This window comes from Phyllobates terribilis, unplaced genomic scaffold (assembly GCF_046119375.1).
Source record: "Phyllobates terribilis strain yellow unplaced genomic scaffold, ASM4611937v1 Scaffold_2__4_contigs__length_985480577, whole genome shotgun sequence".
Lineage (NCBI taxonomy): Eukaryota > Metazoa > Chordata > Amphibia > Anura > Dendrobatidae > Phyllobates > Phyllobates terribilis.
Genome location: NW_027362762.1, coordinates 316,902,654 through 316,928,144, shown reverse-complemented (window position 1 = coordinate 316,928,144; position 25,491 = coordinate 316,902,654). Strand labels below are relative to the sequence as shown.

General features: G+C 44.3%; 1 protein-coding gene across 3 annotated transcripts in view; it reads right to left on the bottom strand.

The window, feature by feature from the left end:
- The window catches only part of NAXD (NAD(P)HX dehydratase), a 43,692-nt gene extending 21,684 nt beyond the window's left edge, over nucleotides 1–22,008 (bottom strand). The window contains exons 1-2 of one of the 3 annotated variants that reach the window (XM_073664330.1): nucleotides 3,881–4,764; nucleotides 2,356–2,721 (exon numbers count right to left, since the gene is read on the bottom strand). In XM_073664330.1, coding sequence (XP_073520431.1) covers nucleotides 2,356–2,721; nucleotides 3,881–4,463 — 949 coding nt within the window. In that variant the 5' untranslated portion in view covers nucleotides 4,464–4,764. Of the gene's footprint in view, nucleotides 1–2,355; nucleotides 2,722–3,880; nucleotides 4,765–21,765 lie in introns of those variants that run through there. The other 2 variants (XM_073664338.1, XM_073664334.1) reach the window with 2 other exon arrangements.
- Between the last annotated feature and the right edge of the window lie 3,483 nt (nucleotides 22,009–25,491).

Below are 25,491 nucleotides of genomic sequence, written 5' to 3'. Positions count from 1 at the left end.
ATGCACCTTTGGGAGCAAGTAAAAGGAATCGTAGGGTTTTTTTTGAAACATAAAATCTCGTTCATTTTTGGATATCAGACCCGCTTTTAAGGCTTCAGACAGCAGAAATTGAAGTTCAGCATTAAATGCGTCAGTCGGATCCCTGCGAAGAGTACCATATGTGTCATTATCAGCCAAGATGCTATTACACATGTTCTTATAAAGACTATGATCAAGAATGACCAGATTTCCACCCTTATCAGATGCCTTAAAAATAAGGTCATCGTTCTCCGATAACGCATCTAGCGCTTTCCTTTCCAGGGGGGATAAATTTCCTCCCTTCCTTCTCTTTCTAATACCAAGTTCCTGCAAATCTCTCATGACTAATTTGGTGAAGATATCACTGCTTGAATTGTCTGAAACGGGGGGGGGGGCATTTTTGTACTTCTGGGTTTAAGCTCCGTAAATGGTCCTGAGCCAATTTGAACATTCACTAAGAAAGTCTGCTAGTATTCTGACATCAGATAACTCATTCCTTTATCCCTAAGGCTTCACATTCTAATTTATCATGAGTTTTAAAAAACCTTTTCCATTTAAGTTTCCTCGAAGATAAATTTATATCTTTCACCCAGTCAAATTCATTATACCTACTGGTTGGCACAAAGGATAATCCCCTTCGTAAGACCGATAACTCGTACTCCGACAGTGAATAGGAAGACAAATTTGCGTTTTACAGCATTATTATTATGCATATAAATGGATTCATTGAGTATGCAAATTAAATCTGGTGTCAAATAGCAAATGGCCATTGAATGTTATATAGCCTGAATAATGGGGTACTTGGGGATTGTGATCCAGTGTCCCAGGTCATGTATCGGTGTTTGATCAGTGGTGGTTCCGGTGAGATGTTATACTGTGGAATGCACACTGGTTTCTGGGCATGTGATCTAGCTATGACAGCGGCAGTGATGTGGTTCCGCTGTTTGTGCGTTCCAATCACTTCCGGTGACGTATTTCCGGGTACTCCTGACACGCAGCAACTGCCGGCTATGTCCGGAACGCAAAGCACGTGCAGTAGAGGCGCACACTATGGCTCAGTCTGGGTTTATATAAGGGTCTTTTGGTGAGATAGGCTGTCCCATCATCAGTATATGGGGGCTGCGGGGGATTCTCCTCGGACCATAATAAGATGCCCTATCAAAAGGTCGGGTCCCTACTGAACCATTTTTGAAAAACTAAAGGAGCCAGATCAGTTATAATTTTTGATTATGAAGTCTGCCTAACTGATTACTCCTGATGAACGTTGTAAAAGGAGAAACGCGTTGAGTTGGTATTTGTATTGATGAGGCTACACTGATAATGTTTGGATCTATTAAGGCAAATTTGTTATGACTCTGTACAGATTAGCATGAACCTGAAATTTATTGAATTTGTCTATGGATTGATGAGGCTGAATGGAACAAAATTAAGACCAGCCAATTGTATCTGTGGGATCTATATATTGGCATTGAAATTATCATTATATATATGCCTATTATCAGTCTAAATGATCATATTTCTTATATCATTCTTCAAATAATCTGTACTTAACATTGTAACAAAGAATTGTCATTGGTTATATGCTGGGGATATAAAGTATTCCCAGCATAGATTTTTTCAATCTCCTTTTTTCTGCTGCTAAATTGGACTGATCAGAGCTGCTGATATTTTTTACCTTACCATTTGCCAATGGTTCTGAAATATTTCTACCTCTACTTTTTGCACCTTGCACTTTAATTTTTTGTCACTATAGGGTGATATAGGGAAAGCAGGGTGAGTCCTCGGTGAGCAGGGGCGCCATTGCGCAGGATACAGGGTGCCAACCTCCGCAGCAAGGTAGGGTAAGGTAGTGCCATAATAAGGAAAGGCACTCCCCTTCTTTCATTCATTTGCACTGATAATCTGGTTTGTTGTTTTTATGGTATCTAATGGTGTCTGATTTTAAGATATATTTGAAAATTAACCTTTGATATGTATAAGTATAGGGTACCAAATCTGTGCGCTCGATTGTTTATTGTCGGTACTAAGTAATTTGAGTCTTACTGTGATTTCTAAACAGCAATATTACTTGAAATGTCACGGCCTAACTATTTGTGAACCATACTAAACAACAAATCAGCGCGGTTTTCGCCTCTTTTTGTGCCCGTCTTGATTTCAGTGTTTCTTTACTCACATATTGAGAACCTGTTCCCTGAGAAGCTCCGATTTCAGTACCCCTGGAGGGAAATGCAATCTATAAGAGAGCCTCACCCACAATTCAGCGCTTCATAGGGTTCTTTGTTGTACACACGACTAGACCCCGCGGCCTGGCATAATTGATAATTATTCTAGTTGTACCTATTGGAGGGGAAAATGGTGAAGCAGTAGTAAAGTGCATGGAGTCCCCATACGTCCGGACATTGCCTCGCATGGGGCTGCTGACACGGCCGTGCCCTCCCATCTGAGCGCCAGAGGAGATGCCATTCAGCAACTGTCCCAGCATCTGTAACATTTGGATTTCCCGATTGTGCTCAGATTCTCGCCGCTTGTCTTCAATCTGCAGCCGCTGTTCTTCATACTTGTAAAACCTTTCCTCTGCATTCACGCTCTGCTGAAGAAATCGCTCCATCATCTTGTCCAAACTAAAGCCCAAGTGGCGCTTCTTAGACTTTTTGAGCTGAGGTATCTGAGACGGATTTGTCTTAGCATGAACAGATTTATAACCTGAGGTGGGAGGAAGTTAGACATGGTTTATTAATGCTTCAAGATGCGCATTTAACAAAATGAAGTAAAGAAGAGCGGCCTGTCTGCTAAGGAAGATGTTAGTTACATTTGCACTTCAGTGGAGATGTGCCAGTAATCTGGTCGCCATCACTATCAGACAGCGGCACATCGCTGTGATCTCGGCTCACTCTGCATGCTGTGGCCGGATTTATTCTGGTCTTCCCTCTCTTTGGAAATAGCATTATTTACTGTACTATACGTAGCAATGGCCAATAAGCACCTGCAATCCCAGAAGCAGGCTAGGGCCATGCTGGTGACTGCAGCACTTGTCCCATCAATGTACTGGAACAAGTCTACAGATCTCCCATGACTGCCTGAAGGTCGTCAAAGAATATCGGTCACCAGGATAGACCCTTGGAACGTGGGGGATCTGACATGTGCTAAACAAAACAAGCCAGCTGGTCTCAAGCAAATACTAAAAATCACAGCACTGTCAAGTCCCCACTGTGCATGGGTGATAAACTGAAGAGGAGCGGGTAGCCACATCCACAGTACTGCGGGGAGCGCTAATCCAGTGCACTACACCCTGCCGGCTTCTTACCAGCTTGTGTCCCAGGGTGAATGGTTTAGTCCCGGTGACAGATCATCTACTGGACAACCCCCTATTAATGGGCTCAAGGGGGAAGAAAAAAAAAACCCCACACTATTCACCTCCAGAGCAGGTACAGCTGTCGCTGACACCAACATCTGTCAGGGGAGCACTGCAACCAATCAAACGCTGATTGGTTGCAGCGTTTATATTCTGTCCAAGCATAAGAAACACTGGGGAAGATGTAGATCAAATATGGACGCTGAAGTCACTGATTGGCTGAAGCGGTCATGGGATGACTCCGCCGGATATCGATGCCAGTAGACTGGAGGGGGGCGAAGAGCTGAGTAAGTATGAGCTGAGTAAGTATGAGCTGAGTATTTTAATTTCTTACTTCCTTGGGCACCCTAATGGACCACTAAAAAGCCCCCCCCCCCCCCCCCCTTACGGACCACTAAAAAGGGGTTTCCCCACCATTGATGGGCAGGGCCCATCACCTGACCTAGATCACAGACCCCTCCATGCTGTGGCTACCATGGAGACATTGGTGATGGGCACAGGGACACTCACCCTGGTTCGGGGGCAGCGGGATGGCGAAGCTGGGGCCATCTTCCACCTTGATGGGCAGCTCCGTGTAGCAGGAGGATCCTTCTCCCGAGTCCTCGGTGAAGTTGTCCTGGGAGGACTCGGGCCCCCCGTCCCCCTCCCCGGGGAGCTCTTCCTCTATGTCCTCCTCCTCCTCGGGGTCTGCGGGCAGCTCCTCTCTGCTGGGGGGCTCCGGGCGGAGGAGCAGGATCCCGGGGGGCTCGGCGCCGGTAGCCGGGCACGGCCGTGTGCGCAGGATGCGGTCCATCTCGTCGTAGTAGCGGCAGATCTTCCGGGCGTGCCCGTTCTTCTGGAAGCCCTCCCGGGCCTGGTAGTACTGGCGCTTGAGGCCCTTGATGCGGATGCGGCACTGCTCCGGTGTGCGCTCGAAGCCCAGCTCGCTGAGCCGCCCGGCCACGTCCCGGTACACATGGCTGTTACGGAAATTCCCGTCCAGTGCCGACTGCACGTCCGCCTCCCCCCAGATGTCCAGCAGCGCTCGGGTCTCCATGTCCGACCACAGGAAGCCCCGGGTGCTTGTGATGAGCCGCCGCATACACACCGACATCCCGCCCGCCCGGCCGCACAGTCCCAGGATACACGGAACGGAGTGCACGGAGCTCTCGCATCCACAGCCGGCACCCCCGGGAGGCTACCGGCTCCGCTCAGCAGACGTGCCCGGCGCACACATTACTGGAGCAGTGACCCGGTCACACAGCGCAGCGCGGCGGCCGCGAGGAGCAGTTCCCGGACTCATGCATGGCTGCGCTGGTAGAGAGCTGCGGGGAGCCCACATTCCATGCTGTCACTGTTCAATAAAGCTCGGATAGTCAAAATCCTGACACATTATTATAAACAAAAACACCACGCGAGTGTGGAGTGACGTCACTAGCCGTGCTGTCAGCAGACTAGTGTACATAGCGCGTGCAGCGCACACTCGATTGTAGTACAAAGCAGCCAATCAGATTTTGTTTTTTATTTTATAACCAGTCCTAGAAAAGTAACAGCAGGCGTTTGATTGGTTGACATGGACAGCAGCTACCCATGCATTGGTAACTATAAATAAGGGTCAGGCTCTAGCCATGTGTTGTCAGCCAGCATTTATGGGGTTATGCCTACCTTCTTTTATGGGTATAATTGTAAAATGCTTACTATTAAAAATCTGCTCAGCTGTCAAGAAAGAAAGGAGCTCAGGTTTATTGTTTGCTGCCTAGGGAGCTGGCCACTGCTGCACAAAGCACTGCGCATGTGGCCACCGCTGCTAAAGAGCCCTTCCAATAGAGCCATAATCGCTCTGGAGCCGGCCAGACTGCTGGGACGCACGATTAGAAGCGAGTTGCCCCTCATATATCAGCACCGGGCCAAGCCATCATTCACACAGGAGTAACGCGCCCCGGACCCCTGGAGACGGAGGCTGGGAGCGGCGCGCTCCTGCACAACCCTTTTACATTTTTAAGAACCTTTAGGGACTCGTGTTTATTTTTCCCAAATTATTAAACTGTAGCATTTTTATGTCTGAAATATGGGGCTGCATTTTTAAGTTGTGAGAACTGTGACAAAATAATAGAAAAAAGACAAGTAAAGGGTCTGCGATGACGGGAGTATTCAATTCTGCTACAAAAGTATTAAGGAAAAAAACAACTCATTACTCAAGTGGCCCCAACCGGGCCCGCAGCGATGACAGCATGTCCATCATCACGTCAGCTGCAGCCAATCACTGAATATTCCGTACATGGAGCCATCACCGCTGAGGTCAGTAATTGACTTCAGCAGTCATGTGAGTGATGGACAAGGCCTCATGGCTGCATGGACCACCAAAGCAGGGGGGGATTAATAGTAACTAATGGTTATCTGAATATAGTAAATACATCTCAATCTCTACTGCCCCTTCCAGTTCCATGGTCCGTGTATGAATCACGATTTCCAGACTGGCCATGGGGCTCCTGACCTAAACTGCACATTATATATAGCTGGTGGGGTCAGGTAAGGAGACCCACATCCAGCCTGGAAATCCCGATCTATGAAGATCAGAAATATGATTTTTTAAATCCTGACCAACTTCTTTTAGCAAAGAGCAGTGACAATTTACAGTAAGAAAACAACACGTTTCAGATAAGGATATCCTGGTCAGTTCCTATATGACTGACACACATTTGTAAAAACTCTTCCTTATTGACTAATGTTGGCCATACACATTAGGTAGCTGTCGGCTACGGTTCCCAATTTCCCCAAACACAGGAACGCTCGCTCCTCTGGCTGTGGCTCATCATGTTACTGCTAGAGGACAGTTAGGAGGCCCGTATGGTATTAGATGGCTGACTGATCCCTCTGCAATCACTGGGGTGTGGGTGACTTCTATCTAACGTGTATGGAGGCTTTGGGTATGTGCACACAATGTCTTTTAAACTAGGAACCACTGCGTTTTGCACACAGAATACCCTTCATTACACTTGTGTTTTTTTTCCTGAAGTGTCTTTTATGTCATTTATTCAGTTTGCTGATCCTTTGGTTGCTGACATTTTTTGAGAGAGTTTTTCATGGTTTTTGAATATTTTTTTTAATATACAAGTCTGTATTGATTTACAAAATCTGTATACCACCAAAGGTTATATAAAACCAAAATGTAAAAAACTGCAGTAGCGCAGCAGCTATAGTAAGATCAGATAGGCAAAGAGCCGCCATCTCAAAGCACCATATGCCCTGGTGCAAATAATAATGAAATGATAAAAAGAAAAGAGAAGAGCTGCAAACCACTCATAAAATACCAAAAGACTGATTCCTACCTGTCTTAGAGAAAATGGTAGTCCAAATGAAGATATACGCATGCAGCTTCCAGGGGTCCTTTGAAGAAGTCACAAATGCAACTAGAGGTGGTGGACAAGTGCCGGAGTCTGAAGAACAAGCCGTGAGTGTTGCAGAAAATGGGTTCAGATGGCGTGTTAACGTTGGAGATAGAGGGCTGCAGAGACTCTCAGAGACTCGGGCTTTCAGGTACATGCAGCCGTTGCACTAGGTGGATACAGGGATGAAGATCATGGGTGAGAAGGACTGCAGACAGCCTGGTAGGTGTGCCGGCCGGTCACACCTGCAGGACTGCTGATGATCAAGGATGTGAGCGCTTCGTATCTGTGTGACGTCACAACAGCTGGGGGATTCCACTGAGGGAAAAAAGTCCAGCGCTTATCCGACGCCTTTCCGAGGTCACGGCCTCCTTCGTCAGGGATTAGAACCCATTTTCTGCAATACTCACGGCTTGTTCTACAGACCCCAGCACTTGTCCATCACGTCTAGTTGCAGTTGTGACTTCTTCAAAGGATCCCTGGAAGCTGCACGCGTATATCTTCATTTGGATTATATAAAACCCATTATAAGAACCACTGATTGGCAAAAATGCAAGTTAGTTATATATGAAAATTACTACACTTTTCAGCATCCTCAAATAACCTCAACAAGATACCAAGTTGTAAACATGTAACAAAAATATATTTGCACTAAAGAAGCCTATGAGAATGTCTCATACATTTTATGTATAGATTACGGTCTGATGTAGGCCAAAAATGTGCTGTGAATGGCACTTGTATCACCATATTATGCAATATAATGCCACCAATTTATTATTCAAATAATACTGCTATGCGGGGCTCAAAAACATATATACACATACTCATGAAAGAGATTAAAGGAAATCTATCAGCAAAATTTATCCCCCCCCCCCCCAAAAAAAAAAAAATTATATGTATGCACATGTAGCTCTTTCAAAGACAAGTCCAGCAATACCTTAATATGGCCAGTCCTTACCTCTGTTACTGAGAATTTAGCATTTCAATTGGCATGGAAATGAGGCTGAAGAGCTATGGTAGAGCTGATGCCTCTGTCACTCCAGCTCTATTCCCCACCCAGTGCCGTCCTCTCCAGATTGACTGACAACCTCTATGCTGTGTGACTTTAAACAAAGGAGCAGTCACTCAAGCAGAAAGAGGCAGCGCTTGATGGGAAATAGAGCTGGAGTGACAGAGCTTTCACATCTACTAATCGCTCTTTAGCCTCATTTGAGCATCAGTTCAAATGCTGATTTCTCAGTAACGGACTGGCCATGTAAAGATATTGCCTGACTAGTCTTTGATAGAGCTAAATGAACATAGAGATAGTTTGGGGGGTGAAGAGGATGAAATCCTGCTGACATATTCCCTTTAAAGCCTCATTCTGATACCATTTTTTTGGGGGGTCGTCATCAATTTCAGATCAGGGGAGGGCTGCATCGGGTACTACAGATCAGCTCCCTTGTATAGCTGATTGATTCAAGTGCCAGGTGCTAGAAGCCCACTGATATGATATGGATACCTGAGAGGATGATAGGAGTTACACTTCACCCAAGACTACGATGTAAGACACAGATGAAGTTATTCTTCCCTTATCTGGACATTTGGACTGACGCCCAGAAACTAGATTGTAACTTGTTTTAGCTGTCTCAGCAACCTTCTACTAATTATCACTTTTCTGTTTATGAAACTTTCTTATCAACATTCCACTGTTATGAATCATCACTTCACTGCTTGTGAAACAAAGGCATTTTACTGCGCATGTCTGACAAAAAAAAAAAAAAAAAAATGAAATGATTATTAGTATAAATAAAGGGACAGCACCCATAGAGGGAGACGCGCTCAGGGGCTTCCCAGTACTTGATTATACACTACGTGTCTGTGTATTTCTTGTTACGGGGATACCCCGACTCCAACAAGGACCCTCCATGGCTGAATGATCCTAACAATTCCTGGCGCCCGAACAGGGACCCGAGGTCTGCGTATTCCTTCAAGTTCATCGACCGGCACGAGTAACCGCTGAGATTGGGACATCGGAACAGCAGATGACAAACCTGGCCAGGTAAGAGACACTGTTAGTTCTCTTACATCTGCTCTGCGATAGTCCGTAAATTTCATGCATATCTTGTGTTGGGATTGAGGAACTAGTAGAGAAGGATACCTATAGCTCGGGTCATTCATGTATATACTGTAGGATCTGCCGAAGGAGAGGTCAGAGAAGGTTATGGAACGGATGGTATGAAAGAGATGTGGATGTCGGGAATAGCCTCATAAGCCGCACTAAGGTAGATGACATAAGTATTACGGAGATTGCCTAACTGAGTCATAAGGTTGTGTCCTTTCGGGGAAACCTTCGCTCACGCTTAACTCCCGAACCTTTGTCCTCCTTTTTGACGGATAAGAGATTGACAGAATGAGCCCATGGAAGTAATGATAATACTCCAGGGACACGATATATAATGGAGACTGTATGGTTCATTTTATGTATTGTTGGTCTTGCCCTTGTTGCCATATATATGTGTGTTAGAATTACTCTACACTTCAGACAAAACGGTCCAGAGAAACCGTTTCAGATACTGGCTCCTTAGGACAGAATGGGTAACGAGGAAAGGTAGAATATAGAATATATTTTATCTAACCCAAAAAGCCTCCTAAGGTAAGAATAGTCAGGAAAAATGGGCAACAAACAGACTAAGACCACAAATGATGAACAAGATGTCTATACAATCGTGAAAGAAAGGTGTGGTGTAGAAGCAACTAAGAATTTAGGGAAAGTTTGCAAAACTTTTCAGGTAGCAAGGCATGACAGGTTTAACAGGAAACTATGGGAGGACATTCGGGTTAGAAAAGCAGGAGTGATAAGAGACAAAGGATGGCAGGAACAAGTAGAGGCCATGGTCGAACTATCAAAAACAGCAGAGACAGACCATTGGACTTTTAATAAAGACAATGGATTATGGAGAACTCCAGTCAGACAGGGTCCCATTGTACAAACAGAAAACAGTAAACAAATGAACCCATTGGCACCACCATATCAGCCCAGGTCAGAACCCACACTGTATCCTAATTTTCGGGGTCCGGGTGGATGGACATGTACAAACTGTGGACTCCAGAATCCAGACTGGAGAGACACATGTGCAGGATGTGGAGCACCACGACCACATGATATGTTGGCACCAGTGCGTATCCTCAGTCGACCATACAGAGAAGAAGATGGTGGCAATCCACCGCGTAGAGTAACTAGATACCATCAGACTAGACAATATTTTCCATGGACCCCCGCTGAGGGAATGTCCCTACTTCAGAATGCACCAGATCCAATACAATGCCCACTAAGATTTGCTACGTACATACAGCAGATAATACACACCCATAATGGAACATGGTCAGATGGGACAGAATTATGTAGAATGAAAATGACACCAGGGTTGTATCAGGAATTGATGACAGTTATAGAACCTCATAGACCTCAACCAGTAGATGGTGAGGATCCAAATACCGCACTGTCAGGACAGAATTTTATGATCAGACTTATGGAGTTTATGAGAACTAAACAACGAATGAGAGGGACTTCAGGAACTGTCTCCCAGAAGTCAGGACAGCCTGTAGATGAATACTACTTAGCGGTAGAAAACAGTTACAGAGACGAGGGAATGGACCTTACCAATGAAGGAGTCATTCGACTGATGACAAAAACTTTTATAGAGAATCTTAACCCAAAACTTAGGGAAAAGTTCAAGGCTGCAACTCCTGATTGGAGAACCCTAGATGATCCCCAGATAGTCAGACAAAAACTATTAGGGATAGAAATGGATATGCGTGAGGCAGCATCCAAACCCATCAGAGTAGCAGCAAATAATAGTCTGGTCAATAAAAACAACAGATCAAATCAGACCTATGACAAAGGGAATTTGGATAAGAAAACTAATCCATGTCACTACTGTAAGAAACCAGGACATTGGATTAGAGAATGCAGGAAAAAAGCCAGGGATATAGAAGATGGTACCTATGTCCCAAGAGAATCACAAGAAAAGACAGTACAGGCTTCTGCTCCTGCAGCAAGCGAGTGACTAGACGTGATGCAAACCACTTTGACTGGAAGGCGCCCAATAATTCAGGTAAAAGTAGCAGGAAAACAATGCCCTTTTCTAATAGATACCGGAGCAACTTCCTCCGTCCTCAATGAAGACGCCTTACCAAATGCTGATTGTTTATCAGATGATGTAACCTATACCGAAGGGTATGATGGAGGAATCAGGCCACTCCCATATAGTATTCCCCTTGAAACAAAGATAGGATCTAAAATATTTTTATCTAAATTTCTTTTTGTCAAAGGGGCACCTACTTGTCTTCTAGGTACAGACCTATTAAAGCAGACAGAAATGAATATCCAATTTTTGGAGGATGGTAGAGTCCAAATTTTGGTGCCTGATGACCAAGAGTCTCTAGAAAACATTGTAAAAGTCCAAGCCTTAGAGGATGAGAAAGATCCTGCCCCTACCCAAATTATTTTAGATCTTTCTGAGGTACCAGAAAAATTATGGGCACAACATGACACCGATGTAGGACTAATGCCAATAGCTCCAGTAAAAGTCACTCCTGTTCCAGGTGTGACACTACCCCAATTGAGACAGTATCCTATTAGTGCCCAACAAGAACACGCTATAGGAGAACAGATAAAAGATTATCTAAAAACTGGAGTACTGATAGAAGTAAAGTCACCAGCCAATACACCGTTGTACCCCGTAAAAAAGAAATCTACTGAGGGGTCAGCTGCTAGATACCGGATGGTACATGATTTAAGAGAGATAAATAAAATTTTGGAACCTATTACTCCTGTTGTGCCAAATCCACACACGTTGCTATCACAGATCCCAGCAACAGCACGAGTATTTTCTGTCATAGACTTATCAAATGCATTTTTTTCAGTACCATTACACCCAGACTGTTACAAACTGTTTGCATTTACATTTAAGAATAGACAATTAGCATGGACAAGATTACCACAGGGTATGATACATTCACCTACCTTGTACTCAGAAGCTATGAGATCAGTTCTTCAAAATTTCAAACCTACGGATGAGGTTGTAATTCTTCAATATGTTGATGACCTATTGTTATGTGCCCCTGCTCAAGAGTCCGCAAACAGCAACACAATAAGGTTGTTAATATTTCTAGCAGACATGGGCTGTAAAGTTAACAAGAAAAAAGTACAACTTTGTATGACTACGGTAGTATTTCTAGGTCACTGCATTTCACAAGGTATTCGGCACCTCACCGCCGACAGACTAAAAATCATTAGAGATCTTGTTCCTCCCAAGAACTACAAAACATTAAGAGCATTTTTGGGAATAGTATCACACTGCAGACAATGGGTTATACATGCTAGTCAGCTTATGCAACCTCTATATGATTGTTTAAAAATCGAGCCTTTTCAGTTAACTGAATCAGCGCTCATAGCCTTTCAAGACCTCAAGAAAGGTCTCATGTCAGCCCCGGCCTTGGGAATCCCAGACTACGCCAAACCATTCCAATTAATGGCTGCGGAAATGTCTAATCATGCTACAGGAGTACTAACACAGAAACATGAAAATAAACAAAGACCTGTCGCATACTATTCTGCTCAATTAGATAATGTTACCAAAGCTGCACCATCATGTGTCAGAGTAGTAGCAGCTGTCTCTCTTTTGGTAGAAAAAGCCTCAGAAATAGTACTAGACCATGCCCTAATAGTACAAACTACACATGATGTACATGGCATACTGAATCAGGTATTGCCAAAACACATTTCAATGGCTAGACATCTTAGATTACAATGCTCCTTACTAATGCCACCAAACCTCACTTTTCGCCGCATATTGTCTCTAAATTTAGCCACTCTGTTACCACTAGAGACAAAGGGGGGAGTGGAAGGAGGTCAGGAAGACGAAGATGAAAATTTTTTACAATACCACGAACAAGACAATATAATACATGATTGCTTACAGTGTATAGAACAAGAAACACAAGGGCTACCTAATGTACAGGACACCCCTCTTGACAATCCAGACCTACATATGTATATAGATGGTAGTAGGTATGCAGATGAAACTGGTAACTTTCACACAGGTTATGCCATTGTATCAGATTATGATGTTATTGAAGCTGAGCCAATGCAGGCCAGCTGTTCAGCCCAGGAAGCTGAACTATTAGCTCTAATACGAGCATTACAGTTAGCAAAAGAAAAAACCGCTAATATTTTTACCGATTCTAGATATGCATATGGTATTGTACATGATTTTGGATGTATATGGAGAGCTAGAGGTTACATGACAGCTTCAGGTCAACCAGTAAAACATGGACAAATGATTAGACAAATCCTAGAATCAGCTGCCTCAAAAAAACAAGTAGCAGTAATAAAAGTACCTGCACATGTAAGACTCGACACCGAGATAGCTAGGGGTAATGACCGAGCCGACAAGGCTGCTAAGCGAGCTGCAGTAAAACCTCTGACAACTGACCACACTATTAGTGCAGTATCAGAATTTGACTTAATTACACGGCTCAAAGAAGCCCACCAGCAGGTGAGTAGAGAAGAAAAAGAAGAGTGGCAGAAACAGGGGGCAGAAGAAAAAGAAGGACTATGGAGAAAAGGAGATGAGCTTTGTCTCCCCCGAGCGTGGTACCCTGTTGTGGTCAGTGAAGCCCACGGACCTACACATGTGTCTGCAAACGGTATGATACAGAGGGTCAGACAGAAGTGGTTAGCCCCAGGGTTCGGCCAGGTAGCTCGAGCAAAATGTGGTTCTTGTTAAATCTGTTTAGCCCACAATCCAGGACAGACTGTTAAGACCCCCCAGAAGCACCATGTAAGACCACTATATCCGTTCCAGAGACTTCAGATCGATTACATCCAGATGGCTAAGCATGGACACTATGAGTATGTACTGGTATGTGTGGACATGTTTTCGGGGTGGCCAGAGGCTTATCCAGTTCATACAGCCACGGCTAAAGTCACTGCAGTAAAAATAGCACATGAACTGGTACCCCGTTATGGTATCCCAGAAGTGATCGAGTCGGATAGAGGTACACATTTTACTGGAGAGATCTTTCAGAATGTAATGAAAATGTTGTGTATAAAAAGTGAACTACACACCCCTTACCACCCACAGAGTTCTGGTAAGGTTGAGAGAATGAATGGAACACTTAAGTTAAAAATACAGAAAGCCATGGCAGAAACACAGAAACCATGGACTGAGTGTCTCCCAATAGCATTGTATTCAGTCAGAAACACCCCCCAGGGAAAGAGCAAACTCACCCCCCATGAAATATTGTTTGGTAGAGTTGCCAATACAGGATTGTATTTCCCACAGACTTTAATGTTAGAAACTGAAAGCTTAACTGCTTATGTACAAAATTTATGTAAGCATGTGTCTAAAATACACTCTTTAGTGTTCTCTTCCATTCCAGATCCTGATTCCATTGAGGGAACGCACAAGCTGCAACCAGGAGACGAAGTTTACGTAAAAAGACATAACAGAAGAACGCTAGAACCCAGATTTGAGGGTCCATATCAGGTGTTATTGACAACTCCAACTGCAGTAAAATTGGAAGGAAAATCAGCATGGGTACATGCAAGCCATTGCAAAAAGAAATAGTGGTGATTGTACTTGTGTTAGCTATAACGATAGATCAGGGAGACTTGTGGGATAAACTAAGTTCCCCAAAACCTACAGATAATAAATTTATAAAACATCATGAGATATTGGTAAACGGGCTGCTCGATGGCGGACAGAAAATAGCAGACTGTTGGATTTGTACGCATTCTCCAATATCAGCCACGAGCATACCCTTCCTGGCCGTACCCATGACCCCTGAGGAAGTGTTTACATGGACTAATTGCTCAGACAAATTAGCAAATAACCAAACCGTTAATTCTAGATTATGGAACACCACTGTTGCCATCCCAGTTGTGGGGTGGGTGGGATTTCCCTGGTGGCAAGGTAATATGACCGGAAAAATAAACAACTTACAATATTTAGCGTTTAAAGGAGGTGTATGGGTTCCTAGAAATAAGACGGGACTAACAGACTTAGGGTTAATTCCTACAGAAAATATACAACTCAGTTTTAGTAGCACAGTATCTTCTTCTCAACCTTTTAAACCTGATATAGTAGAAAAATACATACACAATAATGGTTGGAAATATTCACAATTATTCCCCGATGGAAACAATGATACATGTTCAAAGATACCAGGTAATATATTATGTAATGAGTCAAGTGCATATGACCCAGGTACACCGACTTGTGAAAATTCAGATGCAGGATACTGTAGTCCATTAGGTCAAAAACCCCCTTGGTGTATACTTCAGAATGTATCTAAATTTTTAGATTTGGTACATAGGTTGGTGCTCCAACACTCTGCAATATGGGATCTGCCTGAAGGAACTTTCTGGATTTGTGGAAATGGAGCATACAAATGGCTCCCAGTAGGAATAAAAGGTGCATGTACTCTAGGACGCTTAACACCGGCCACATTTATAGTTCAGAATCAGCAGGTAGATATGCAAGCAGTACCTAAACACACACTATACAAAAGAGCAGCCGACAACTCGCCTAGACCTTCAGGTAGGCCACATGTGGTCCAAATGGGAATTCCTAATAAAATATTCAGCACTTTCTTTGTGTATCCAATGTTGATGCAGATGTGGGATAAATTAGTTCAGGCCACCGACTATCTAGATGATCAGATATGGGATATTATGGATATACTTAATACTAGTATAGCTGTCCAAAATCAACTTATAATTGTTACTAATCAACATACTGTAGTGTTAGACTACCTAACTGCGGCCCAGGGAGGAATGTGTCAAATTATTGGTCCAACCTGTTGTCATTACATAGATCCAAACAGTACAATGAGTATGAGGTTCAAGCTGGCAGATATACAACGATTACGGGATGAATATGACAGACACAATGACCAAAATAAAGATAGCTGGTGGTCAGACACCTTCTCCTTTCTCAACCCAAAGAACTGGTTTAAGGGTATTGGAGGTTGGGTGGCTGGAATTCTGCAAGGTATATTACAGATTGTGCTAATTATAGTAGTCATATATGTAGTGTTTAAAATAGGATTAAAAATTATTTTAATATGCATAAATAAGCTTTGTAACACGGACTCAAGAATATGAAAGAAAAGAACTCCCGGACCAGGTCTTCTACCAAAAGTCCATAAGGAAGAATCAAAGGGGGGACTGAGAGGATGATAGGAGTTACACTTCACCCAAGACTACGATGTAAGACACAGATGAAGTTATTCTTCCCTTATCTGGACATTTGGACTGACGCCCAGAAACTAGATTGTAACTTGTTTTAGCTGTCTCAGCAACCTTCTACTAATTATCACTTTTCTGTTTATGAAACTTTCTTATCAACATTCCACTGTTATGAATCATCACTTCACTGCTTGTGAAACAAAGGCATTTTACTGCGCATGTCTGACAAAAAAAAAAAAAAAAAAAATGAAATGATTATTAGTATAAATAAAGGGACAGCACCCATAGAGGGAGACGCGCTCAGGGGCTTCCCAGTACTTGATTATACACTACGTGTCTGTGTATTTCTTGTTACGGGGATACCCCGACTCCAACAAGGACCCTCCATGGCTGAATGATCCTAACATACCGTAGGGATGACCAATCAATATATCAGTGTATTGGAAAACACCTTTAAAAGGTATGTGTGCACATATTTTTTTTTTTTTATTAGGCAGATTCCACCTGCAACCTCTGAAAATGTACCGCAAAATATGAACATAATACACAGCAATGAAAAAACTACTTGCTGTGCACATGTTCTGTCTTTTGTTACTTTTAACAGCTTCAGGGTTTGAAAACCATGTAGTGGCTGAAAGTAGCATGTTCATTCTTTGCTAGTTATAGTTAAGGATGCTGGTGGTGGAGCCACCACAAAAACAATGAAACAACCACCAGTGAATTTACTTCTGGAAAAGGACCACTGGCTCTTTCCTAAAGTGTGTTCGCCCAGGAAAACTTCAGCGGGTCCGCCAGCGTTTTAAAGAAGTCATGCGCATGTACCCTATGAGGTGTTTTCTCTTTGCCTAAATTACCTATGCAAGGAGCACAAGCAAACTGCTGTAAAGCTGGCCAGATCACTAGATCCAGCCCTGATGCTGCAGAGAAACATTCATGCAGCAGGCAATAACAGCAGGAAGCTGACAGGAATAACCCTTTAATTTTGATTACTATTGCTAGACTATGGATTATTAGGCAACAATGTTTTACTAAGAAGGAGATCCAGCAGCTTGAAAATATATAGCCAAGTATGGGTCAAAATCTGCATATCAGGGGCAATACTATCCACATTGGCAGCCCACGTGGCCGCTATGGTGGGTCAGGAAGCCGAAGGAATGCGAGTCTAAGACTCCGTGCACCACAGGCGTGATGATGTCACTACATCGCTCCTGCTGTGCTGAAGCCTCAGTACGCACACTGCACAGACCGGAACAGCACACTGGAGAAATGGGTACGAGGTGTTTTTGTTTTTTTAATGTCAGTAATTATGGGGGTCAATCATACTGCATGTGGGGCTGATGGGGGGGCATCAAACTTAGGAGGGGTTTGGTAGGGGCCATAATATTGAGTGGTGGGACCATCATACTAAGTGGAGAGTTGTGGAGGCCATTATACTGTGGGGGGAGGGGAGGGGGCTGTTAGGGCCATCATGCCATGTGGTGGCAATGATACTGTGTGTGTGTGTGAGCGGGCGACTATTGGGAGATCACACTATAAGGGAGCACTGTGGGGTATTATACTGTTAATGGCACCCCGATGACCTACTTTGCTGGAGGCACTGTGGAGTCACCTCATTCTGTACTGTCTCTGTGGGATGAAAGTGTGTGTGTGTGTGTGTGTGTGGTAATTCACTTTGGGGATACCATAGTGCATGTGTACGAGCATCATACTCTACAGTATAATGGTGATATTGCTGGTGAGAACACTAAGAGGCTTCAATAGGGACATAATTACTGTGAATGTTCCACAATACATGTCCTTCTTGATTATACACTGCTCAAAAAAATAAAGGGAACACTCAAATAACACATCCTAGATCGGAATGAATGAAATATTCTCATTGAATACTTTGTTCTGTACAAAGTTGAATGTGCTAAAAACAAAATCACACAAAAATCATCAATGGAAATCAAATTTATTAAACAATGGAGGCCTAGATTTGGAGTCACCCCCAAAATTAAAGTGGAAAAACACACTACAGGCTGATCCAACTTTGATGTAATGTCCTTAAAACAAGTCAAAATGAGGCTCAGTATTGAGTGTGGCCTCCACGTGCCTGTATGACCTCCCTACAACGCCTGGGCATGCTCCTGATGAGATTGCGGATGGTCTCCTGTGGGATCTCCTCCCAGACCTGGACTAAAGCATCCGCCAACTCCTGGACAGTCTGTGGTGCAACGTGACGTTGGTGGATGGAGCGAGACATGATGTCCCAGATGTGCTCAATCGGATTCAGGTCTGGGGAACGGACGGGCCAGTCCATAGCTTCAATGCCTTCATCTTGCAGGAACTGCTGACACACTCCAGCCACATGAGGTCTGGCATTATCCTGCATTAGGAGGAACCCAGGGCCAACCACACCAGCATATGGTCTCACAAGGTGTCTGAGGATCTCATCTCGGTACCTAATGGCAGTCAGGCTACCTCTGGCGAGCACATGGAGGGCTGTGCGGCCCTCCAAAGAAATGCCACCCCACACCATTACAGACCCACTGCCAAACCAGTCATGCTGAAAGATGTTGCAGGCAGCAGATCGCTCTCCACGGCATCTCCAGACTCTGTCACGTCACATGTGCTCAGTCTGAACCTGCTTTCATCTGTGAAGAGCACAGGGCGCCAGTGGCGACTTTGCCAATCCTGGTGTTCTGTGGCAAATGCCAAGCGTCCTGCACGGTGTTGGGCTGTGAGCACAACCCCCATCTGTGGACGTCGGGCCCTCATACCACCCTCATGGAGTCTGTTTCTAACCATTTGGGCAGACACATGCACATTTGTGGGCTGGGCTCTGGCAGTGCTCCTCCTGTTCCTCCTTGCACAAAGGTAAAGGTAGCGGTCCTGCTGTTGGGTTGTTGCCCCCCTACGGCCCCCTCCACGTCTCCTGGTAGCGCCTCCAGCCTCTGGACACAACGCTGACAGGCACAGCAAACCTTCTTGCCACAGCTCAAATTGATGTGCCATCCTGGATGAGCTGCACTACCTGAGCAACTTCTGTGGGTTGTAGAGTCTGTCTCATGCTACCACGAGTGTGAAAGCACAACCAACATTCAAAAGTGACCAAAACATCAGCCTGAAAGCATTGGTACTGAGATGTGGTCAGTGGTCCCCACCTGCAGAACCACTCCTTTATTGAGTGTGTCTTGATAATTGCCAATAATTTGCATCTATTGTCTATTCCATTTGCACAACAGCATGTGAAACTGATTGTCAATCAGTGTTGCTTCCTAAGTGGACAGTTTGATTTCACAGAAGTTTGATTTACTTGGAGTCATATTCTGTTGTTTAAGTGTTCCCTTTATTTTTTTGAGCAGTGTAAAAGTTGTGAGATATGACTCCGACAAATACATATAGATTTTTTTTGTGGGAGTTTAGGGGGCCACAGGACCCTTTTAGAATTTTTGCTATGTGGCCCTGTGATTCTTATGTACGCCACTGCAGCATATGTTAGGCTAAGTGCAGACGTTGCGTTTTTTGCAGCTTTTTATAGTGCAGACAAAAGCTATGAGATTTCAGAAATCTTATGAATATACTTGTTTTTTTCCTGATTGAATTGGGAAACTGACTTTTTTTTTTTTTTTTTTTTAAATCTGCTTAATGTCCCTTCTTTCAGTGTTTTTTCACCCATAGAAAGCAATGGGTAAGTGCAAAATCGCAGCTTTACAGCGTTTTAGTGGAAAAAAAAAAAACACAGGTGCAACAGGATGTGAAACCCATTTATTTTTGCAATTTTCCTAAGTATAAACCATAATGTCCTGGTATGGTCCCATGAGCATGGATGGTAGTACTTTTTTATTGTAATGTGCACCTACTATTTTTACAGCAATCCTATGGTTTCTCCCCACTCTAAGTTCACAGTTTTATTACATTGAAGTTGTGTGTTAAACAATGCTGGACCAATTCCACTTCCCCGCAGTTTGTATGTTTGCAATAGTGTATTTTTTCGTAGAACGTTAGGTCACGACTGCTCTTCATACATGAATCCAGCTTTTTTGTTCAGAATAGTCACTATTTTTTCAGACATAAAATAATTGCTTTAAAAAAAAGTTGTTTTTTTTTGTTTGTTTCTCCTCACTCCAAGCATTGTTTAGCTGAATCAGTAATAAAGATTAAAAAAAAAAGTTTCTCTCCAAATAATTTCCCTCTGTTGCAAAAATGTTTTATGGTTTCACATACGTCTGCATTGGTGGCCAAACACCTTGTATTGTTTGTTTGCTAGGTGGAAGCAAAGCTGAACTTTGGGATCCTAAAAATTCAGTAAAACCTGGGTTTTGGCTGCAGAAAAATACACAGCAAAAACGCAACGTGTGAACATAGCCTATGTGAAGTCACCCAATAGGTATGAGTGAAATATGCTGCAAACTAGGAGCAAATCTGCCAGAGGCAGAACTTTATGGAGCTACATATAATCTTGGAGGTCATCCATGTGCCCTAAACTCCATTCACTTCCCAATTTATTCATTTCTTGTACAGAGATTGTGACCAAATCCTCTAGAAATGTATAAATGTGGCTTATAGTGTGGACAGAACAGCGGGACAGGGTATTTATCAATGTATGTGCACATGCCTTTTAGGACACTTTCGCTTTACTTGACTAGGAGGGATCTGCCAAATATTTTGCGCAATTTAAAGCCAAACAAATGGTGGAAAGCCTAGACAGAAGTGTGTAAAGAGCTTAGGTGGATTATAATGAGGGCAATCTGGGCTACCGCCCGAGGCTCCGGGGGAACCCATGGCCAGATTGCCCTCATTATAATGTGTGCGGCGCACATATCTCAGCAGGCAGAGGCGGGGGCCCCCTGACCGCTGCCCCAGCAGCTGCGCAGGGCCCCTGCTTCTTCTTCGGCCGGGCCAGCACCTGTAAACTTGCTTGTGTGCTGGTCCGGCCGCGTCACAGCTAGGAGACACGGACCTGTGCGCGGCCGTGTCTCTGCAACCATGACGTCACGCAGTGCGCCCTGCACTGCTACTTACCACCGGAGAGGAGCCGGACGACTGGAGCCGAGTGACGTATGTGTGTCTGTGTGCGCAGATATCATTGTGTGATGTCTGTTTATATGTATTTTTGTATTTCAAATGTGTTTATGCGTGTATGTGTATAGATGGCGCAATGCGGCCCCCCGCTGTGCATAGATGGCGTTGTGCGGCCCCCCCCCCGTGTATGGGTGGCAGCTCATATTGTATGTAGGGTCTCATACTGTATATAGGGGGATGTTCGCATACTTATTGAGTACGATTATTAAGTCATACAATTAATGTAAAAAAATAATTATAATATATTAATATTGTGCAGAATTAATTTCACATGAACTATCACATGATCTATGAAAGGGGGATCATGTGACATGTCACGTGATACCTCAGGTAGGGGTTTGGGGGTGAGGCCTTCTAAACCGCCCTTGCTACTCTTAATCCACCCCTGGTAGAGGCTCCACGTATATCATCCACCGGCTACTGGGATAAGTCTGGAGCATTGTGTAGGGGATATCCAGGCATGGGATAGTGATGACCTAATGCAGATGTGATCAGTGGGTCCTGGACAATCCCTGCTGTGCAGGCTGTAATATAGGTTGCCCTGTAGCACCCAGGATTGGTCCATGTGATGAATTCAGGTCTCCTTCTTAATGGCAGTCTTCAGGATACAGCTGCTCCTATAGCTCATGGGGGCATATGAGCTGAGGGCTCTGATCATGTCCAATCAGCAGCTCCATAGGGGAGGTTGGGCATTATGCAGTCAGCGCCTCTGTCCCCGGCAGTACCTGCTTCCCGTAGGCCATAGAGCAGACCTGCAGCCAGGACCCCCGCAGCGGCCGTCACTGTGAGCGCAGAGAGGGAGCCCCAGGACGCCATGACGATCACGCTCCTTACCTATCGCTGTGCGCCGAGCAAGCAGCATCAGGCCACTTCCGGGATCCCAGTGCTGCAAGCTAGTGACAGAAGAACCAACCAATCACAGAGGAGATTCCAGTGTGGGCGGTCTTATCATGGTAGCTGTCAAAGTAGAGAGCCAATCACTAGACTAGCCGGGATCCAACTGCAGCTGTGACAGTGACTGCTTCAGTGTGGCATCACAGCGCCTGCACAGAACATGACAGCCAGGCGTGGAGGGAGAGCGTCAGAAGCTGCAGTCCGGCAGCCAGCACCTGTCAGATCAGGCAATGAGGGGAAACAACGGCTATTCAGGCTGCTATAGAAGTAGGGTTACAACATTTTCCTTCCCTAGAGGCTGGATCTTCAAAGGAGCAGGCTGGAGCTGTAAGCAGTGCCAGGAGTGAGGATCCAGCGCCATCTGCTGGTGTGTCCTATAATGTCCGCGTTGCAGGAGATGTGGAGTCTGCTGTTTTGGCGCCACCTGCTGTTGGAGTTGAGCAGTGTGCTAGTGTTTTCTCTGTTTTTTTCTTTTTTTAACAGGTACTGGCTCTAGAGATGCGCAGCCAGAAAAACTTTTAGGGTATGTGCCCACGATCAGGAAATGCTGCAGGTTTGACGCTGTGCATTTATGCAGCGTCAAACCCGCAGCGTCCAGATGTTACAGCATAGTGAATGGGATTTCTAGAAATCCCATGCCCACTATGCGTCTCTGTGCCCCTGCAGAACACCCGTTGACACTAATATGCGGCTCATCTTTCCAGACCGCACCATGTCAATTTCTCTTGCATAGTCGCTAGTCTCCACAACAGAAATTCGACCACTAGAATGTATTGAATGCTGTGAATCCGCATGGTCTAGTGAACACATGTGGATTTACCTTCGTTCAATAGAACGCAGCGTTTTGGACTCAGCAAAAATATGCTGCGTCCAAAGCGCTGCTACGTCCGGATAGTGGGCACAGAACCTTACAGCAGGCACTAGGACAGTCAGGAGACACTTCCAATCAAGTTGTTGGTGGTGGGACAGGCGCAGCGGTCCCACCATTACATATGGATCTCACTGTTTCTTCAGGGGATGCTGGACTAGTGGCTCCACCGTTAGTGTGCGGCTGGTGCCCTTTTGGTGAATCCTCAGCTTCCATATCAACACATGCACAGTTAACAGTACCTGATAGAGTTGTTGAGGTTCAGCCTATTTTACAACAAAGTACCATGTTTAGGGATTTTCTCACTGGTGCTAGGCAGTTTTTGGGTTCATTTGATAGTGTTTTGGGGTCACAGCTTACAGGGCCCTCAGTCCAAAGCTAAGGCATCGGGTTGTCCTGTTAGGGAAGCAGACATTCAGACAGAGGAGCAGCATGGGGCTAATAGCGAGTCACCTGTGTCAGATCTAGCAAATAGTAGTATGTATGTGTGTTTTCAAGGACCTTTGGGACCATACTTAAAGCAAGAAGTAACAGAAGAAATTGGGAAGAGGGAGAATTTAGATACTTTATTACTGCTGCAGAGATTTAGCATTGAGCGTTGGGAAAAAGGAAAGGAGCATAGAAAAGACGAGGATGATGAAAACTAGCATTATAGGTTAACCCCAGACACATTCAGTAATTCGAAGTGTGGTTTGGGAGGCGTATTGGTTTATTGCGGCACGGCATGGTTAAAATATGTTGAACAATTTCGTCAGAGGATGGCTGTGCAACCTTCCTTAAATTGGGACAATAAAGATACTGTCCTCCGGCTGATGCTCATGACAATGCCAAAAGGCTAGAACCCTTCTGCTAGTCAATGAAGAGAGTTTGGTTCTTCGAACCCCTTTCAGGTCCATCCCGACGGATCCAAGATGCCAGGATCTACAAAACAGGGAGTGCACTGACTCTTTCATGAAAGTTCTTATCATCATATGTCTACAGACATGACTGTTCGGGTTTCTTAGGAAGTAACCATCCCAATTTTCAGGGCCAGAACACAGTAAATAGATGGTAATAAAAAAGGGAGTGACACCAGTGAGTCTGGATGAAATGATGCGTTGGCTAAATAGATGCCCAAATAAAGGAAGGGCTGAACTTTTGTTAGCTGGTTTTAGCGAGGGTTTCCGTATTCATTCTTACCCAGGGGTTGCCAGCCATTCTTCTAAGAATCTTCCTTCAGTAAATTATCATATGGAATTATTTAGTTACCGGCCTTCAGCTCGATCTGGAGCCACGGCTACTTGATGGTTGAACGCTCTGTAGGAAGATTGATCTTGTGCAAGCCTACATAGGTCCATCAGGGTCTTCTCCACTGTTATCTTGATAGTATCAAGCCATCGGTTTGCTGGTGCTGGTCTTAGTCTTCGCCTTGTTTTATATTCTTCTGACCATGATGTACTTCCCCAGTGATAGCTCTCTTCGTATGATGTGTCTAAAGTAGGCAAGTCGTAGCTTAGGGATTCTTGCTTCGAGTGACATGTCTGGCTTGATTTGTTCCAAAATTGATATGTTTGTTCTTGCCATCCATGGTATTGATAACATCCTTCTTCAGTACCACATTTTGAAGGTGTTGATTCTTCTTTTGTCTTGCTTCTTTATAGCCTAGGTTTCGCGTCCATATGTTCCTCTATTTAAAGACGTTGTCCAGTGATTTCATTGTTGATTTGCCCTTAGCTATTCTCCTATATAGACTTCCGGTGTTGTCGCTGCATCCTGAATGATCATTGATCCAAGTAGGTTGATGTCCTTTACCACTTGCCGTTCGTCACCGTCCATCTTAATTGTGTTCCGGTTGTACCTGGCACTAGTCAATATCTTTGTCTTTGTATTGAGTAGGAGTCACATGTTCAAGCTTTCCATCTCCACACTCGTAATGAGTCCTTCCTTCCATCTGCGCTTGTTGCTATCAATGTTGTATCATCTGTGTATTTAAAATTGTTGATGATTCGTCCAGCAATTTTGATTCTTTCTTCTTTTTCGGCAAGTCCAGCCTTCCTGAAAATAGCTTCTGCATATAAATTGAAGGGAAATGGTGACAGGATGCAGCCTTGCCTGACGCCTTACTCTACTTTGAACGATGCCGTGTGCCTGTGTTCCATTCTAACTGTTGCTTCTTCATCGATTTTAAAGGTTCCTAATGAGGCTGATCAGATGGTTCGGCACACCCATATCCTTTATGCTATTGCAAAGTTTCTGGTGATCAACAATGTCAAAGTCTTTGTTGTAGTCGATGAAGCAAAAATAGATCTCCTTGTTGTATTCTTTGGCATTTTCCATTATCCATCTAATGTTAGCAATTATCTGCCTTTTCTGAATCCTGCTTGTTCCGCTGGCAGCTCTTTGTCAAAGTAGAGCTGTAGCCGTCTTTGTTTGATCTTCAGTAGTATTTTGCTGGCATGAGGTATGAGCGCCATAGTCCGATAGTTTCCACTGTCGGTAGCCTCTCTCATCTTCAGACAAGGAATAAACACCGATCTTGTCTAGTCTTTGGACCATTTACTAGTTGTCCATATCTGTTGACATGGATGTGATGACATCAACTGCTGCTTCAGAAGACTTTATTAGCTGTGTTAGAATATTGTCACATTCAGGTGCTTTGTTTTTTGACTCAAGCTTTATTGCAACAACGACTTCGCCTTTCAAGATGTTT